Genomic DNA, 20,418 nt, shown 5'->3' with positions numbered 1-20,418 from the left:
GACATAAGCAGAGTACATCATGAGAACTGCTGGACTGGAAGACACACAAGCTGGAATCAAGATTGCAGGGAGAAATACCAATAACCTCAGATATGCAGATGACACACCCTTATGGCGAAAGTGAAGAGGACTTAAAAAAGCCTCTTGATGAAAGTGAAAGAGGAGAGTGAAAAAGTTGGCTTAAAGCTCAACATTCAGAAAACGAAGATCATGGCATCCGGTCCCACCACTTCATGGCAAATAGATGGGGAAACAGTGGAAACAGTGTCAGACTTTATTTTTTGGGGCTCCAAAATCACTACAGATGGTGACTGCAGCCATGAGCTTAAAAGACGCTTACTCCTTGGAAGAAAAGTTATGACCAACCTAGATAGCATATTGAAAAGCAGAGACATTACTTTGCCAACAAAGGTTCGTCTAGTCAAGGCTATGGTTTTTCCTGTGGTCATGTATGGATGTGAGAGTTGGACTGTGAAGAAGGCTGGGCACCAAAGAATTGATGCTTTTGAACTGTGGTGTTGGAGAAGACTCTTGAGAGTCCCTTGGACTGCAAGGAGATCCAACCAGTCCATTCTGAAGGAGATCAGCCCTGGGATTTCTTTGGAAGGAATGATGCTAAAGCTGAAACTCCAGTACTATGGCCACCTCATGTGAAGAGTTGACTCATTGGAAAAGACTCTGATGCTGAGAGGGATTGGGGGCAGGAGGAGAAGGGGACGACAGACGATGAGATGGCTGGATGGCATCATTGACTCAATGGACGTGAGTCTGAGTGAACTCCGGGAGTTGGTGATGGACAGGGAGGCCTGGCGTGCTGCGATTCATGGGGTGGCAAAGAGTCAGACACAACTGAGCAACTGATCTGATCTGATGTGATGACAGTAATCTCTTGTTAGCATCAAAGAAAAAGTGCACCAGAAAAGTCAGTAAATACTTAATTCAAGAGGATGGCAGACTCACTGGATAAGGAAATGGCAAACCCATTCCATATTCTCTCCTGGGAAATCCCATGGATAGAGGAGCCTGGCGAGTTGCATTCTAGGGGGTCACAAAGAGTGGTACACGATTGAGTGGCTGAGCACACACATGCATAGCAGTCGGGAAGAGAGATTGAGAGTAAGGGCCAGAAAGCTTGTTAGTGCCGGGCTTAGAGGAAAAGTGCTGGATGAAGTTAACCAGAACTGGTCGGAGTGATGAGGCAGGAGTTTGCTCGCTGGTGTTTATGGAAGTCAGGCTCCTGCCCTCTGGCAGTGACAGGGAGACCAGGGGCCATCTGTCATGATGATTGCATCTTGGAAGGGTGGCTGTCAGTTCCTGCAGACAGAACCCCTGGGTTGTAAGCCTGGGCATGCGTGGGTGCTAAGTCGCTTCAGTCGTGTCTGACTCTTTGTGACTCTATGGACCATAGACTGCCAGGCTCCTCTGTCCATGGGATTCTCCAGGCAAGAATACTGGAGTGGGCTGCCATGCCCTCCTCCAGGGGATCTTTACTGGGGAAGCCATTCTTCCTAGGACTGAGCCCTGTCTTTTACATCTCCTGCATTGGCAGGCAGGTTCTTTACCACTGGAGCCACCTGGGAAGCCCTTGGAAGCCTAGGAGGGGTTTACATCTCAAAGGCAGGCAGAGAAAAAAAAATCATAATTTTAAGATCTTTAAAGTAATTTCTCTATGAAGTGAAGGGTCAGGGGTCCAGAGCAGGGAGATGCTCCATTGGAATGAGAGGAATGTTACTGCCTTCTTCAGCATGAGTCTATCTTTTTGATGCAAACTGCTATTCACTGGGCATATTTCTTCATATGCTTTATATGTTTCTTGTTTATGAAGCTGAATTCTTCTTTCTATATAATTGCAACTTATTTTTTAAATTAATCTTATATCAAATATTTTGCCATAATTTATAAAGGTTTAATGAGCATTAAAATACCCATGATTATTTTAAGAGTCTTCCTTTTTCTAAAAGAATAGAATTTTAATGTATGTTTATATTCTACAAATGGATAATCAGTGAAAAGCTAAATATATAGACATTAACAGGAGGATGCTATTGTTAACCACAGTGATTATGGATAAAACGTGTTCTGTTTAAAAACTAGAATAGAAACCTGAAGAAAAATTGCTCCATAGATGTCAAAACATTAACACATGCCATGAACCTAAGTACATGGTTTTCACTTCCTTACAGAAAATATCTGCCTGACTAATTAATATGCTGTCTATCAGCCCAACCAAATCATTCCAAGGCATTATTCTCACACGAATGAGGGTGTTCGTAACTAGCTGCTCATAATTATTGTTGGTAGTAAGTCATAGGGTTTATAACCTGTGATCTTATTGAGTGTATACATGATATTTTAAAACGCAGGTGAGTGTGTTAACATTATTGAATATTTGGACTTGAAATACATTTAGATATTGTAATTCCTGCATTTGGCAAAGGTGGAACTGAGGCTCAGGGATGGTCTTAGAAGGTCAGGTAGAAACCAAACTGAGGCCCGGACTGACGTAGAATGAGGTCACTATACTATTCCTGGAGCAGTCTTCTTTTCAAGTGTACCTTTCAAAGAGCCTTCTGTTAACACTGCGATTAGATTTGGGGTGTGAAAGAAGTATTTCAGCTGTTTCAGTAAACTCACCAGTTCTTCCTTTTGTACGCGTGTGTGCTCAGTGGCTTCAGTCATGCCCAACTCTTTGTGACACTGTGGACTGTAGCCTGTCAGGCTTCTCTGTCCATGAGATTCTCTAGGCAGCCATACTGGACTGAATTGCCATGCCCTCCTCCAGGGGAGCTTCCCAACTCAGGAATCACACCCACGTCTCCTCTCCTGCATCTCCTGCATTACAGGCAGATTCTTTACCACTGAGCCACCGGGGAAGCCCCATCTTCCGTTTCAGTCACTTCAGTTCAGTCGTTCACTTGTGTCCGACTGTTTGCGACCCCATGGACTGCTGCAAACCGAGCCTCCCTGTCCATCACCAACTCCCAGAGTTTACTGAAACTCAGGTCCTTTGAGTCCGGGATGCCATCCAACCATCTCATCCTCTATCGTCCCCTTCTCCTCCTGCCTTGAATCTTTCCAGCATCAGGGTCTTTTCCAATGAATCAGCTCTTTGCATCAGGTGGCCAAAAGATTGGAGTTTCAGCTTCGGCATCAGTCCTTCCAATGAATATTCAGGACTGATTTCCTTTAGGATGGACTGGTTGGATCTCCTTGCAGTCCAAGGGACTCTCAAGAGTTTTCTCCAACACCACAGTTCAAAAGCATCAGTTCTTCAGCACTCAGCTTTCTTTATAGTCCAAATCTCACATCCATACATGACTACTGGAAAAACCATAGCTTTGACCAGACGGACCTTTGCTGGCAAAGTAATGTCTCTGCTTTTTAATATGCTGTCTGCTTTGGTCATAACTTTTCTTTGAAGGAACAAGCATCTTTTAATTTCATGGCTGCAGTCACCATCTGCAGTGATTTTGGAGACCCCCAAAATAAAATCTCTCAATGTTTCCATTGTTTCCCCATCTATTTGCCATGAAGTGATGGGACCAGATGACATGATTTTAGTTTTCTGAATGTTGAGCTTTAAGCCAACTTTTGCACTCTCCTCTTTCACTTTCATCAAGAGGCTCTTTAGTTCTTCTTCGCTTTCTGCCATAAGGGTGGTGTCATCTGCACATCTGAGGCTATTGATACTTCTCCCAGCAATCTTGATTCCAGCTTGTGCTTCTTCCAGCCCAGCACTTTTCATGATGTGCTCTGCATATAGGTTAAATAAGCAGGGTGACAATATGCAGCCTTTTTCCTATTTGGAACTAGTCTGTTGTTCCATGTGGACGTGGAGCAGTTCTAACTGTTACTTCCTGACCTGCATACAGATTTCTCAAGAGGCAGGTCAGGTGGTCTGGTATTCCCATCTCTTTCAGAATTTTCCACAGTTGATTGTGATCCACACAGTCAAAGGCTTTGGCATAGTCAATAAAGCAGAAGTAGATGTTTTTCTGGAACTCTCTTGCTTTTTCAATGATCCAGCAGATGTTGGCAATTTCATCTCTGGATCCCCTGCCTTTTCTAAAACCAGCTTGAATATCTGGAAGATCATGGTTCACATACTGTTGCAACCTGGCTTGGAGAATTTTGAGCATTACTTTGCTAGCGTGTGAGATGAGTGCAATTGTGTGATAGTTTGAGCATTCTTTGGCATTGCCTTTCTTTGGGATTGGATGAAAACTGACCTTTTCCAGTCCTATGGCCACTGCTGAGTTTTCCAAATTTGCTGGCATATTGAGTGCAGCACTTTCACAGGATCATCTTTTAGAATTTGAAAGAGCTCAACTGGAATTCCATCACCTCCACTAGCTTTGTTCGTAGTGATGCTTTCTAAGGCCCACTTGACTTCATATTCCAGGCTGTCTGGCTCTAGGTTTGTAATCACACCATCTTAATAATCTGGGTCATGAAGATCTTTTTTGTTTAGTTCTTCTGTGTATTCTTGCCACCTCTTCTGAATATCTTCTGCTTCTGTTAGGTCCATACCATTTCTGTCCTTCTTCCTTTTAGAAATCCTTTAGATTTGGTTTTACATTTTTATAAACTATCATTCTAGTTTCTACCTTGACTAATCTAACTATTGGTTTATTAATTACTTCGTACTCAAAAGGTTCAGTATACGCAAAAACTCTTTTTACTTTTTATTGTTTTTTTTTTTTTTAATTTCTTGGCAATGCAGAAAAGGGAGACAGCGAGTATAAAGGGAGATAAGGAAGGAAGTATTTGGGGAGATAAATGAATGAAAGCATTTGTCTTACATCAGCACAGACACCTGCACATGAGTGTGTGTAGAGGCCCCGTTCATAATTGACAAAAACTGGACAATCCCAAAGCTTTGAAGGTCAGCCAAAGTGCAGCGCATCCTACAGGAGGACACTGCTCAGTGATAAAACGTGAAAAACTTGGTATGTGTAGCAGCTTGAGTGAATCTCAAAGACATTAAGTAAACAAAGCAAGGCACAAAATGCTACATGCTCTGTAATTCCTCCCATATGTCATTTTAGAAAACGGGAAACAATTACCCATGCTTACAAGGATCCAACCAGTCCATCCTAAAGGAAGTCAACCCTGAATATTCACTGGAAGTACTGATGCTGAAGCTCCAATACTTTGGCCACCTGATGCAAAGAGCCAACTCATTCCCAAAGTCCCTGATGCTGGGAAAGATTGAGGGCAAGAGGAGAAGGGACCGGCAGAGGATAAGACGGTTAGATAGCATCACTGATGCAGTGGACATGAATTTGAGCAAACTCCGGGGGATAGAGGAGGTCAGAAGAGCCTGGCATGCTGCAGTTCATGGGATTGCAAAGAGTCGGACTCGACTTTGCAACTGAAAAACACCACCACCACAGGGGATGGGTTTGTGGAGGTTGATGACTTTTCAGCCGTGTGCAAAGAGCCATTTGGAAGCGATGAAGATCCTAAGTGTTGCTGGTTACATGGGTTATATGAGTGTGTGTGTGTCTATACATCTAAACCAACTGTATATAACTATATATATGTAGACAAGACTCATTGAACTGTTTATCTACAGAGTGAATTTTGCTATTTGTAAATCCTCCTTAAAACTAAAACTTTCTAAAACAACAAAATGCATTATGCTTTAATTAGAATCACAACTACGACTGTAAAATTCATGAAATAATTATATTTATATATGTTGCATTTGAGTAAATATGTATTTCTGCTTTATAGTCACAATTAGGGAAGTACATTTTTAAATTTTACTATACTAAAATGTTACAAATTAAGCATTCAGATTGTGTTTATATTTTATGAACTTAGCTCTCTTAGCCTGGCCCCAGGTAAATAGCAGGGACGGATCACAGCTCCAACCAACAACAGAAAATTGGATTAAAGATTTACTGAGCATGGCCCCTCCCATCCGAATAAGACCCAGTTTCCCCCTCAGTCAGGCTATCCCATGAGGAAGCTTCCATAAGCTTATCTTTCTCCATCAGAGAGCAGACAGTCTGAAAACCACAGTCGCAGAAAACTAACCAATCTAATCACACTAGGACCACAGCCTTGTCTAATTCAATGAAACTAAGCCATGCCCGTGGGGCAACCCAAGATGGGCGGGTCATGGTGGAGAGATCTGACAGAATGTGGTCCACTGGAGAAGGGAATGGCAAACCACTTCAGTATTCTTGCCTTGAGAAACCCATGAACAGTATGAAAAGACAAAAAGATAGGATACTGAAAGAGGAACTCCCCAGGTCAGTAGGTGCCCAATATGCTACTGTAGATCAGTGGAGAAACAAATCCAGAAAGAATGAAGAAACGGAGCCAAAGCAAAAACAACACCCAGTTGTGGATGTGACTGGTGATGGAAGCAAGGTCTGATGCTATGAAGAGCAATATTCCATAGGAACCTGGAATGTTAGGACCATGAATCAATGCAAATTGGAAGTGGTCAAACAGGAGATGAAAAGAGTGAACGTCAACATTCTAGGAATCAGCGAACTAAGATGGACTGGAATGGGTGAATTTAACTCAGATGACAATTATATCTACTATTGTGGGGAGGAATCCCTTAGAAGAAATGGAGTAGCCATCATAGTCAACAAAAAGTCTGAAATGCAGTACTTGGATGCAGTCTCAAAAATGACAGAATGATCTCTGTTTCCAAGCAAACCATTCAGTGTCATGGTAATCCAAGTCTATGTCCCAACCAGTAATGCTGAAGAAGCTGAAGTTGAATGGTTCTATGAAGACCTACAAGACCTTCTAGAACTAACACCCAAGAAAGATGTCCGTTTCATTATAGAGAACTGGAATGGAAAAGTAGAAAGTCAAGAAACACCTGGGGTAACAGGTAAATTTGGCCTTGGAGTACAGAATGAAGCAGGGCAAAGACTAATAGAGTTTTGACAAGAGTAAGCACTGGTCACAGCAAACACCCTCTTCCAACAACACAAGAGAAGACTCTACACATGGACATCACCAGATGGTCAACACAGAAATCAGATTGATTACATTCTTTGCAGCCAAAGCTGGAGAAGCTCTATACTGTTAGCAAAAACAAGACCAGGAGCTGACTGTGGCTCAGATCATGAGCTCCTTATTGCCAAATTCAGACTTAAATTGAAGAAAGTAGGGAAAACCACTAGACCATTCAGGTATGACCTAAGTCAAATCCCTAACGATTATACAGTGGAAGTGAAAAATAGATTTAAGGAACTAGATCTGATAGAGTGCCTGAAGAACTATGGATGGAGGTTCATGATACTATACAGGAGACAGGGAGCAAGGCCATTCCCAAGGGAAAGAAATGCAAAAAGGCAAAATAGCTGTCTGAGGAGACCTTACAAATAGCTGTGAAAAGAAGTGAAGCAAAAAGCAAAGGAGAAAAGGAAAGATAGATCCATCTGAATGCAGAGTTCCAAATAATAGCAAGGAGAGATAAGAAAGCCTTTCTCAGTGATCAGTACAAAGAAATGGAGGAAAACAATGGAATGGGAAAGACTAGAGATCTCTTCAAGAAAATTAGAGATACCAAGGTAACATTTCATGCAAAGATGGGCTCAATAAAGGACAGAAATAGTATGGACCTAACAGAAGCAGAAGATATTAAGAAGAGGTGGCAAGAATACACAGAAGAACTATACAAAAAAGATCTTCATGACCCAGATAATCAAGATGGTGTGATCATTGACCTAGAGCCAGACATCCTGGAATGCAAAGTCAAGTGGGCCTTATGAAGCATCACTACAAACAAAACTAGTAGAGGCGATGGAATTCCAGTTGAGCTCTTCCAAATCCTAAAAGATGGTGCCATAAAAGTGCTGAATTCAATATGCCAGCAAATTTGGAAAACTCAGCAGTGACCACAGGGCTGGAAAAGGTCAGTTTTCATTCCAATCCCAAAGAAAGGCAATGCCAAAGAATGCTCAAACTACCGCACAATTACACTCATCTCACATGCTAGTAAAGTAATGCTCAAAATCCTCCAAGCCAGGCTTCAACAATACGTGAGCCTTGAACTTCCAGATGTTCAAGCTGGTTTTAGAAAAGGTAGAGGAACCAGAGATCAAATTGCCAACATTTGCTGGATCATTGAAAAAGCAAGAGAGTTCCAGAAAAACATCTATTTCTGCTTTATTGACTATGCCAAAGCCTTTGACTGTGTGGATTACAACTAACTGTGGAAAATTCTGAAAGAGATGGGAATACCAGACCACCTGGTATTCCCTCACCTGCCTGCTGAGAGGTCTGTGTGCAGGTCCGGAAGCAGCAGTTAGAACTGGACATGAAACAACAGACTGTTCCAAATAGGAAAAGGAGTTCGTCAAGGCTGTATATTGTCACCCTGCTTATTTAGCTTATAGGCAGAGTACATCATGAGAAATGCTGGGCTTGATGAAGCACAAGCTGGAATCAAGATTGCTGGCAGAAATATCAATAACCTCAGATATGCAGATAACACCACCCTTGTGGCAAAAAGTGAAGAGGAACTAAAGAGCCTCTTGATGAAAGTGAAAGAGGAGAGTGCAAAAGTTGGGTTAAAGCTCTACATTCAGAATATTAAGATCATGGCATCTGGTCCCATCACTTCATGGCAAATAGATGGGGGAAACAGTGGCTGACTTTATTTTTTCTGGGCCCCAAAATCACTGTAGATGGTGATTGCAGCCATGAAATTAAAAGACACTTGCTCCTTGAAAGCAAAGTTATGACCAACCTATACAGCTTATTAAAAAGCAGAGATATTACTTTGCCAACAAAGGTCCGTCTAGTCAAAGCTATGATTTTTCCAGTAGTCATGTATGGATGTGAGAGTTGGAGTATAGATAAAGATGAGCACTGAAGAATTGATGCTTTTGAACTGTGGTGTTGGAGAAGACTCTTGAGAGTCCCTTGGACTGCAAGGAGATTCAACCAGTCCTTCCTAAAGGAGATCAGTCCTAAATATTCATTGGAAGAACTGATGCTGAAACTGAAACTCCAATACTTTGGCTAGCTAATGCCAAGATCTGACTCACTGGAAAAGACTCTAATGCTGGCAAGGATTGAAAGTGGGAGGAGATGGAGATGACAGAGGATGAGATGGTTGGATGGCATCAAGGACTCAATGGACATGAGTTTGAGTAAACTTCGGGAGTTGGTGATGGACAGGGAGGCCTGGCATGCTGCAGTCCATGGGGTCGCAAAGAGTTGGGCATGACTGAGTGACTCAACTGAACTGACCAAACTGAGCCATTTTGGCATGAAGTCAACAGAAGAACAACAACAAAATGATATAGGTTTTATTTATTTACTTTTCCCTAAATTGAATGGTAAAGAACTAATAGAACTTGTTTATCACAATGCAGCCCTTTATTGTGTCATTCAGTTTTAATTCCCCTGTTAACATTTCACCACAAACTATTTTAACTGTTTCCCATGATTCTTTCAAGCTTTCCTGATGACTCAGACAGTAAAGAATCTGCCTGCAATGTGAAAAACCTGGGCTCGATCCCTGGGTTGAGAAGATCCCCTGGAGGAGGGAACAGCTACCCGCTCCAGTATTCTGGCCTGGAGAATTCCGTAGACTGTATAGTTCACGGGGTCACAAAGAGTCAAATACGACTGAGCCCCTTTCACATGATTCTATAATATATTTTTAATCCTATAATTTAATCAACTGTAGAATGTTGCTTTCACTTGTTTGTAGTTCATTTTCACATTTAGATATTTTGCTTAGTTCAGTCACGAGTTTCAACCTTAGCTTTTAAAGTGCCCATTGGTCATCTGTTAAGGCCTATGTACTGTACATTCATAACCATTTTCTTCTCCAGTTGAAATAAGTATATGTTTCTCTTGGAAGTAAAGTTGAAAGAAATTTGGAGCTGATTGAAAAGCTTCAAGTTTCTCACGGATTTTCCCTGCAGTGTTGAGAGTGTTTCTTGGGTGAACCAGACTGAGCTGTTTGGTTATGGTAGTTTTTGATTGAGGTGGCAACTTTAGGAGACTAATTATAGCATGGATTCTTTCCTACAGCAGTCCCCTGGTATTGCCAATCGCCAAGCAAGACAGCCTGTTGGAAAAAGACATTATGTTCAAAGATGCAACTAAAGGTCTCTGCAAACGACAGTCTCAGGACAGCACAGTGGAGAACCCCCCCACGCACGGCCCCGCCAAGCCTGAGCAGGTAATCACACCCTCCTGCGTGTCCACCACGGCTGCAGCTACGAGTTCATGCCTTAGGGCCAACTTTTCAGAAGCAAGCTCCCACTAATTTCCATTCAAAGAAAAATTAATAAGTGCATATGTTAATATTTTGTGAAATGCCCATATTGTTATGGTATTATACTGACCATTAACAAAAATTGCTGTTGTATTTCACAAGGATTTGAATTTTATAATCTTGACTTAACCAGGAATGGACATTCAGCTAATACACTAAATTTCTGAATATTTTCAGTTATGGCATTAGTCATCATTTTGATTATTATGCAGACTGTGTTTTTTGTTTCTTACAAATATCAAATATTTTACCTAACAATGAAAAAAGGCAAGTCAGTCACTGGGTCACTTGTTAAATGCAATTGTGTTGGTGTAGTGTGTGTGTGTGTGTGTGTGTGTGTGTGTGTGTGTGTTTGTCCCAATGTCAAAAAGATGGGAGATTACTTTGAGGAACTTAATAGATATTAGTGTATTTGTTTGTCAGTTCCACAGAAATAAATGACAGTTTTACATTTCATGTTTTATAAATGACAGAGCATTTTTATAAATGTCAGAGTAATCTCTGAAAGTGTTTTGTTTTTCTACTGTATCTAATTTCGATGTTTTAAAGACAGTTTGTTGAGGTTTTCTCAAGAACCTCTACTTTTAGTTTCATTCATTTTTGTTATTTTAAAATAACAAATTCAGTTTTGTAATTTTGAAATATCTTCAAATTTTAGTGGGTGTAGTCACCAGCTTAGGCTTCCAGAATAAAATACAACACACCACGTGCCTTAAACACCAGAAAGCTTCTTTCTTGCGGTTCTGGAGACTGGAAGCTCAGTGTCAGGGTGCTGGCTGACTCATTTCTGGTGAAGGTCTTCTTTCTGACTTGCAGACAACTGCTTTCTCCCTGTGTCCTCACATGGTAGAGAGAGAGAATAAACAGCCTTTTTGGTGTCTCCTTTAAGGACACCAATCCTATAGGTTCAGGTCCCCACCGTTTTGACCTCACTTAACCTTTATAATTTCATGGCTGCAATCACCATCTGCAGTGATTTTGGAGCCCCCAAAAATAAAGTCTGACACTGTTTCCACTGTTTCCCCATCTATTTCCCATGAAAGGATGGGACCAGATGCCATGATCTTAGTTTTCTGAATGTTGAGCTTTAAGCCAACTTTTTCACTCTCCTCTTATACTTTCATCAAGAGGCTTTTTAGTAGTCATGTATGGATGTGAGAGTTGGACTGTGAAGAAAGCTGAGCACTGAAGAATTGATGCTTTTGAACTGTGCTGTTGGAGAAGACTCCTGAGAGTCCCTTGGACTGCAAGGAGATCCAACCAGTCCATTCTGAAGGAGATCAGTCCTGGGTGTTCTTTGGAAGGACTCATGCTAAAGCTGAAACTCCAGTACTTTGGCCACCTCATGCGAAGAGTTGACTCATTGGAAAAGACTCTGATGCTGGGAGGGATTGGGGGCAGGAGGAGAAGGGGACGACAGACGATGGGATGGCAGGATGGCATCACCGACTCAATGGACGTGAGTTTGAGAGAACTCTGGGAGTTGGTGATGGACAGGGAGGCCTAGCGTGCTGCAATTCATGAAGTCATAAAGAGACGGACATGACTGAGCGACTGAACTGAACTGAACTGAACCTTTATAACCTCCTAAAGGCCCTATAGGGCTTCCTTGGTGGCTCAGTGATGAAGAATCTGCCTGCGGTGCAAGAGACATGGTTTGATCCCTGGATTGGGAAGTTCTCCTGCAAAAGGAAATGGCAACCCACTCCAATATTCTTGCCTGGGAAATCCCACGGAGAGGAGTCCCATGGACTGTAGGAGCCCTACGTCCATGGGGTTGCAAGGAATTGGACATGACTTAGGGCCTTTTCTTGTTCTTAATCACTATCTCCAAACAGTGTCATATGCTGGCTAGAGCCTCAGCATGTGAATTTGGAGGAGGGGAACCATTCAGTCCACAGTGACAGGCAAATTGAGTGTTAGGTGAAGTTTAAGACAAAGCTTTTTCTTAACAGTTTTAAAGATCCTATGAGCATTCTGTAGCCTTAAATACATATTCTTAAGTGACAGAGGCTGGTCTGAAAAGGCTATATACTGTATGATTATACTATTTGACATTCAAGAAAAGATCAAACTATTGAGACACTGGGAGAAGGCAATGGCACCCCACTCCAGTACTCTTGCCTGGAAAATCCCATGGATGGAGGAGCCTGGTAGGCTGCAGTCCATGGGGTCGCTAAGAGTCGGACACGACTGAAGTGACTTAGTGGCAGCAGCAGCAGCATTGAGACACTAAAAACATTAGAGGTTGCCAGGGATCAGGGCGGGGGGAATACATAGGAGGAGAAGGGAGTCTTTAGGGCAGTGGAGCTTCTCTCTGTATGACCCTGTCATACCTGATAGATAGATACCTGATGTAACACGTCTGTCCAAATCCAGAGAACATGTAACACCAAGAGTGGCCTTGATGAAAGGATGTAAGAGTGGCCAGGCTGTAAGGATCCGGCCTCACATCCTGATCCTTGATGTGAACCGTGAGCCTTGGGTGATGATGACGTTTCAGTGGAGGTTTGTGATGGTAACAGAAGAGCCACACTGGAGAGGGATATTGATAATAGGGAAGGCTATCCAGGAGAGGGCTGGGGTATATGAGAAATTCTGTCCCTTCCTGTCAGTTTTGCTGTGAACCTAAAGCAGCTCTAAGACATAAAATCTGAAAATAATGAAAAGACATTAGCAGCATAATGTCAAATGTGATCCTTGCGGAAAACCTTTTCAATTTTTTCCTGTTAGCTCTTTATAAATGTGTCACAGGCATTGAAAGCAACTGTCATCGTGTTGTGTTGATCTGGTATTAAACTAGGAGAAATTAGTGTTCAGGTTTCATGTGCTTATGTTATCTATGGAATCAGTTCAGTCAGTTCAGTCGCTCAGTCATGTCTGACTCTTCGTGACCCATGAATCACGGCACACCAGGCCTCCCTGTCCATCACCAACTCCCAGAGTTTACCCAAACTCATGTCCGTTGAGTTGGTTATGCCATCCAACCATTTCATCCTCTGTCATCCCCTTCTCCTCCTGCCCTCAATCTTTCCCAGCATCAGGGTCTTTTCCAATGAGTCAGTTCTTCACATCAGGTGGCCAAAGTACTGGAGTTTCAGCTTCAGCATCAGTCCTTCCAATGAACATTCAAGACTGATTTCCTCCAGGATTGACTGGGTGGATATTCACTCATATCTCCCACTATGAGCATCACGCCATCATCGTCATCGTTCGTTCTTGGTCTCAAGGTGCTTGGTTTCTTGGCAGGAATATCCATCAACTGGATTCTTCACCCACACTTCCCAGGAGGGCTTTAGAAAAGCCTTCTCAGAGCAATCAAGTTTTGATTCACGTTTTAAAGAGAAACATATCATGTGTAATTCAAGTTGAACAAAATCCACAGCATCTCTCCTTCCAGATTTTTAGAAAATGTAGGTCTTATCAAATGATAACTACATAAATGGGACTTCCCAGGTGGCTCAGTGATAAAGAACCTGCCTGCCAAGCAGGAGACCTGAGTTTGATCCCTGGTTCAGGAAGATCCCCTGGAGGAGGATATGGCAATGCCCTCCAGTATTCTTGCCTGAGAAATCCCGTGGACAGAGGAGCCTGGCGGGCTACAGTCTGTGGGATCACAAAGAGCAAGACACAACTTAGTGGAAACAACAGCAAACTACGTAAATGAATATTCAAGGCTTGATTTGAATGTTTTTTCCCTTGATTCTGATAGTGACCAAAATTCACATTAGCTTGATCATATCTCTGAGAATGTAGAGTTTTGTTTTTGTTTTTTAAGATGGTTAAAAATGTGCGGTATTTTCCTTCTCTTTCACTTTGTACTGCTCTTGCCTCCCATCCCTCCTCTCTCTGCCTGCCTGCTTCTGTGCTCTTTTTAGTCTCCTACCTGCTTGGCTTCTCCCTCTTCTCTTCTCTCTCCTTTCCTTTTATAGTATATTTATTTAAATTTGGCTCCAGCTTAAAATTCAGGTCATTTTATTCTGTTTAGTGAAGGTGCGTTTTCCTAGGGGTGAAGAGAGAGGAGGATGCGGTCATGCAGACTTGCTCTGGTTCGGGCCTGCTTTTGGAGCTCTGTGCTCTGGGAGCCCCTTAACCTCAGTAAGCCCTATCTGTAAAATGGGTATATAGTACTCACCTTACTTGCTTGTTTTGAAGATGACAAAGGCTAAGCTTGCAATATGACAGCACAGTTACCAAGCATGAATAAAAACTCTGTAAGACACAGTTACTGTTTTTATGATTGTTACTTGTATAGACTGACTGTAAGGTTTTGCCCCAGTAGCTTAGTCTTCTGTCCATTCATTTGTCTGCTCTTACTTCATGTAATTCCTCTTTTTTTTTGCAGTGTAAGGATAGATTACTTTAAAAAAATAATAATACAAAATCGTACTTTAAGAGCTTACAAAAACACTTTCACATATATTATCTTAATTCTCAAAATTCATTTTCACTTCTCAACTGACACTCAAGTTCCAAATTGAGTATTTCAGCTGACCAAACAAACTCAAGATGCCTAGAATCACAAGTGTTTCTTTTACAGTTTCCGGTGCTCTTTGGGGAAAACACTGCAAGCTCCAGGTTTATTTCCCACAGCCGGACTGACCTAGGACAGTTCTACGCATGGGAGACAAAGCGTGTGTCCCACGGCTCCTTGTGCACAGAGGGCTTTTGAAGGTTGGCAGTAGTTCTCCTTCTGTACCAGCACCCAGGTACACAAAAGCGTAAATCCTCAGCAAACACAGGACCTGATAAACCGCGCTCTCTAAGAAGCGGAATAAAAAGCAAGTGTGAAGTGTTAGTCGCTCAGGTGTGTCCCACTCTTTGTGAACCCACAGACTGTAGCCCACCAGGCTCCTCTGTCCATGGAGTTCTCCAGGCAAGAATACTGGAGTGGGTTCCATCCCTTCTCCAGGGGATCTTCCTGACCCAGGGATGGAAACCAACCCTCCTGCATTGCAGGCAGATTCTTTACGGTCTGAGCCACCCCGGGGAGCTCTGATGCTTCTGCTGCTGCTAAGTCGCTTCAGTCGTGTCCGACTCTGTGCGACCCAATGGACGGCAGCCCACCAGGCTACCCCGTCCCTCGGATTCTCCAGGCAAGAACACTGGAGTGGGTTGCCATTTCCTTCTCCAATGCATGAAAGTGAAAAGTGAAAGTGAAATCGCTCAGTTGTATCCGACTCTTTGCGACCCCATGGACTGCAGCCTACCAGGCTCCTCTGTCCATGGGATTTTCCAGGCAAGAGTACTGGAGTGGGGTGCCATTGCCTTCTCCACCGGGGAGCTCTACAAAGCAGGAAATGCCAAACAGCTGAAGTTAAGAGTCTTTGCAGCTGAGCTCTCAGGGAAGCCCCCAGAAGCAGGTAACAGCAGTTACAGTGCTGTGCAGGCAGGCTGAGGGCTTCAGCTTTGGGGAGCATGGTATTTGGTCAGATCGTCACCCCTTTCCCTGGTAGGACCATCCCAGGCAGATCTTTTGTTCTTTTTTTAAATTTCCTCTTTCCTCTTCATTCATGCATCCTTGGTTCTTTCCTCCTAGACAACCTTTTCCTCAGGGTCTTCTTGTACTTATTCCATTTGTCAGAACTCCTCTTTGCCCACTGAAGTTCTGGTTCCTTGACATACACTGCTTATGTCCCATAGAGAGAAAACACCGTCAAACAAAAGAGAACAAAGCAATAAATCTGACAGCACTCACAGCCCTGTTGACAAACAGGAAACAGGAAGGGGTGAATTCAGAGTATTTCCAAGATGTAAATTCCTTTTGGGTCTTAAAACATTTATCAAAACGCTTCTCTAATTTCTCCCTGACTTTCTATCCTGAATTATGTATGTTTTGTGTTTGAGATCTCTATTTTGGGAAATATACATGTATATAAAGTGTGCATGCTCAGTCGCTCAGTCATGTCTGACTCTTTGCGACCCCCATGGTCTGTAGCCCGCCAGGCTCCCCTGTCTATGGTATTTCCCGAGCAGAATGACTGGAGTGGGTAGCCATTTCCTTCTCCAGGGATGTATAAAGAGGAGAAAATATATGTGTGTACACATATATATCCTGGAGGAGGGCATGGCAACCTGATCCAGTATTATTGCTTGGAGAATCCCCGTGGACAGAGGAGCCTGGCGGACTCCAGTCCATGGAGCTCACCAAGAGTCAGATACAACAAAGCACAGCAGTGCGTATGGAAATGTGCATATCTTCATGAGAACCATGATGATCAATCCTAGTGAAGATGTTAATTTTGTTTTTTACATATTTATGCTGTCTCTGTTTTGACTGTAGTTGTAATTGTTCGGGAGACATTGGTAGCGTACACTAAGCCTTCCACTCTGAACATAAAAATATCTGCAGACATACTTCTTGTTTTTCTTTCTACTGGTTGTCAGCTGTCACAGTGCTTTAGGAATCTTTATAAAGTATGTGTCCCTTGGGGAGCCTTGCTTAAGACTGATTATCAGAGCTTCATTCCTGATCAGTCTGGAATGCGACATGATAAATACAAGGAATTCTTCCCTTGATCTACCCGAAGACTGTATTTTCATGTTTCATCACGGCAAGCTGGCTGGGAAGTCTTCACATTTTTACCGTCAGCCTGGTACTTTCTCTCACCATGGAGCAGCTGTGACTGTGGATGAAAATCCTCAAGAATTCCAAGGAGATGCTGCAATAGCTCTTACAGGCTCGTTGGGACAAATGTGAAACTTCTGTTAGTGCTGTTCATGCTTTTTTATTTTTTTTCTAAACGTGCACTCAAATTTGCATTCTGCTCCTTAGACCAGTGACTGTAAGAGAATTTTATTATCTTAGTGTAAATCATTACTCCTAAAGGAAAAAAAAAAAAATCCTGCTCTTGGTTTTTCTCTTTTATGGTTGCTTTGGAAGTTCAACATGTATGGTAACTTGCTAGAGGTGTTAGTCTGTGTCTATAAAACTAAACATTGTCCATTTCTGACTTGTAAATGATAGATTTTCATCTAATTAAATAATTCAAATTCATCTCTTTTTTTATTTGAAGTGTTTTCCAGTTTTTCAACTCTGTCACTCAACATTAAATTGAGTGGGAAAACAGTTTTTTCTCTTTCTTTCTGGCAGAATTACCTTAACCTCACCACTGCCTTAAGAGTAATGTAGGGCAGGATGAAAATTACAAGCCAAAATTCTAGAGTCTGTTGTGGAATTCCAGCATCCTCCTCCACATGTGCCGAAGCTGACGTCTGTGTACACTGCTTTCTTCCTATTTCAGTTTCCTGAAAAGAGTTTTCCTTTAGTTTTGGAAGCACTGCAAACGTGAGCGTTTTAATAGCTGGCCTTACAGAGGGCTCAGCGCAGTTCAGAGCTGTGTAAATTAGACAGACTTCAGGGTGTGGTGGATGCTGGGCCACATGAGGCGTGTGTGTGTTGGTGAGTGTGTGCGTGTCCATGTGCAGGCTGCGGGGCACAGGAACAGATTCTCCTCTGAATACATTGCTACGGTTGGTGAGTTTTTTTTTGCTCCTTTTAAGTGAACAGTATCATCTTTTAATAACAGTTTCACAGTCATGTGGTCTGTAAACTTTTGACATGTAATTGAAACTGGAACATCCAGCTGTGAGGACAGTTGATTGGGAAGTAGAATTCATCTTACCTGGTTTTTCCTCAGGTCAAGCTGATGCCTCCCGCTCCCAATGATGACCTGGCGACGCTCAGCGAGCTCACAGACAGCAGCCTGCTTTATGAAATTCAGAAGCGCTTTGGGAACAATCAGATTTACGTAAGTGCCCTTGAAATTGCCTTTTGCATGGCTTTGTCTTGTGTGTATATTCACCCTTCCGTGCTGATAATATTACAAGGAGAGGGCCCTTCCGTGCTGCTAGTATTACAAGGAGAGGGCTCTTTGTTACTTAGGAGCATCCCGATAGCTTAAGGTGGATTTCTCAGGGTTCAGGTCAGTTCTTCTGATTCAGGTATGAGTCAGTTTCAGCAATGACCCACACTTCAGCGTGGTTAAAGTTGTCTGCCTGAGGGTAGACAACTTCCTGTTGTCAGGTTTGCTGGAGGAGAAGATCCTGCTTAGATCCCGCAGGATCTGCAGGTCAGTTATAAAAATGCTGCTTGTTTCATCTGCTTTAACTCGGCTGCTCAGATCTGGAAAAGGAAGCCAGAGAGGAAAAGCTAAGTGAGCCTTGAGGGCTTGCCTCTGTCTGCATGAAAAAAGACACTGTGTTTCCAAATTATCAAGAAATGTCTTTGTTGAGTAAGTAATTTATACACATATCTCTGATAATAAGATACAGATATCTGACTTCGATGACAAACAGCACGGAGGATTGATTTGCTTGGTTCTACTCTGGTTTATATGTGTTATTTCTTCCAGTACGTGGATCGGTTTTGGCAGTATGTAATCTCAGACTCTCTTTCTCTCTCTCATTGATTTCATTAAATTCAACTCAGAGCAATTCAATCAGAAGGTCTACAGAGAAATCTGATGATGCACATGTCTGCTATGCCTTTTGGATCACACCCTTTTTTTTTTTTTTTCCTCCTCCACTGAGCAATTGATTAAGTAATTTTCATGTAAATGTGAAATCTGAGATTTCTTTACAAGTAATAAATTGTCAGGTGCTGATTAACCTATGAAAATTCAGGGCAGCATCTTAACACTTGGATAAATTGCCTGCCACTGTAAATACACTTAAAACTAAATACTTCTATCAGAATTAATGGAATTGAGTCATCAGCATGAAGAGGCAGAGCCTGATTACTTTGGTCTCTGCTGCTGCCTTGCCACTTGTGTGGTTTGTGCCATTGTCTCTCTTTCCATAACGTCTTGCTGATTCTTCTTCCTGTTAACGTCTTAGTCACGTTATCGGTAGACCACTGAAGTTTTTATTTTATGCTGGAGTAGAGCCGATGAGCAAGGTTGTGATGGTTTCAGGTATGCAGTGAAGGGACTCAGCCATCCGTATATGCGTATCCATTCTCCTCCAAAACCCCCTCCCATCCAGGCTGCCACATGACATTGAGCAGAGTTCCGTGTGCTACAGGGCAGATGCTTGTTGGTTATCCATTTTGAATCTAGCAGTGTGTACGAACTCCCTCCTTCCTTCATCCTTCCCCCCTGCTAACCATAAATCTGTGTTGAATGGTTCTGATTTCCTTTCTTTCGTTCATGCCTTTCAAGTGGCTTTTTCTCCCAAATATCATTTAGTCCACAGCTTCCCTGGTGGCTCAGCTGGTAAAGAATCCCCTTGCAGTGAGGGAGACCTGGGTTAGATCCTTGGGTGGGGAAGATCCCCAGAGTCGGACACGCCTGAGTGACCTTCACGTCCTCTGCCTCCCAGTGCTCACCACCCTCATCGTCCTGGCCCCAGCAGCCTCCTGTCTTTCTAGAGGAAACTTCACCCCTTTTCAGTCTGATCTCACAAGGAACTAGGGCCATTTTTATGCAGAAGAAATGTAATCTCAAAACTCCCAGTCTTAGAACTTTTCGGTAGCTTGTCATTTTTCGTGGAAGGATGGCCACATGTCCTTATTCCCTGTCTGGCCCCTAAACATGATCATTGGTGATTCCTAGTCACCCTCCTCCTTCCTGCATCTGGGACTCCCCTTAGAATTTTTCCCTGGAGTTCTCTTTCTCACTCCATGAAGTGCAAAGCTTTATAAACTCCCTCTAGGTACTTTTTCAGTCTCTAAGTAAACCTTCCCAGAGCTTCCAGATTGTTACTTTCGACCATCTTTATTTGGCTTTTCTGCACACACCACTAAGTGGGAGCCAAATAATGGCTTTCATGTTTCTCTTTGAAACCCTGATAGATCCTTACCTTTTCTGCCTTGTTTGATAATATATGTGTGCATGCTAAGTCATTTCAGTTGTTTGCAGCTCTGCAATATGGACCATGGCCCTCCAGGCTCCTCTGTCAATGGGATTCCCCAGGCAAGAATACTGGAGTGGGTGGCTGTGCCCTCCTCCAGGGGACCTTCCCAACCCAGGCATTGAACTGGTGTCTGGCACTGGAAGGCAGATTCTTTACCATTAGCGCCACCTGAGAAGCCCCATTTGATGATATAGGGGCTATTAATTTAAAAATTTGGCTGGAAGTCAGCATATTACACATTTATGTGCTGTTTCTGATCCTTGCAGAAAGCTGTTTTATCATTAAAATTA

General features: G+C 42.7%; 1 protein-coding gene across 1 annotated transcript in view; it reads left to right on the top strand.

Moving 5' to 3' along the window:
* Nucleotides 1-20,418, top strand: part of MYO16 (myosin XVI) — a 322,068-nt gene that overhangs the window by 110,499 nt on the left and 191,151 nt on the right. The window contains exons 9-10 of the mRNA XM_010831550.1: nucleotides 10,027-10,177; nucleotides 17,914-18,024. Coding sequence (XP_010829852.1) covers nucleotides 10,027-10,177; nucleotides 17,914-18,024 — 262 coding nt within the window. The remainder of the gene's footprint in view (nucleotides 1-10,026; nucleotides 10,178-17,913; nucleotides 18,025-20,418) is intronic.

Source organism: Bison bison, unplaced genomic scaffold, assembly GCF_000754665.1.
Source record: "Bison bison bison isolate TAMUID 2011002044 unplaced genomic scaffold, Bison_UMD1.0 scf7180017864527, whole genome shotgun sequence".
Taxonomy (NCBI): domain Eukaryota; kingdom Metazoa; phylum Chordata; class Mammalia; order Artiodactyla; family Bovidae; genus Bison; species Bison bison.
Note: the sequence above shows the minus strand (reverse complement) of the source record. Positions and strands in the feature narration are given on the sequence as shown.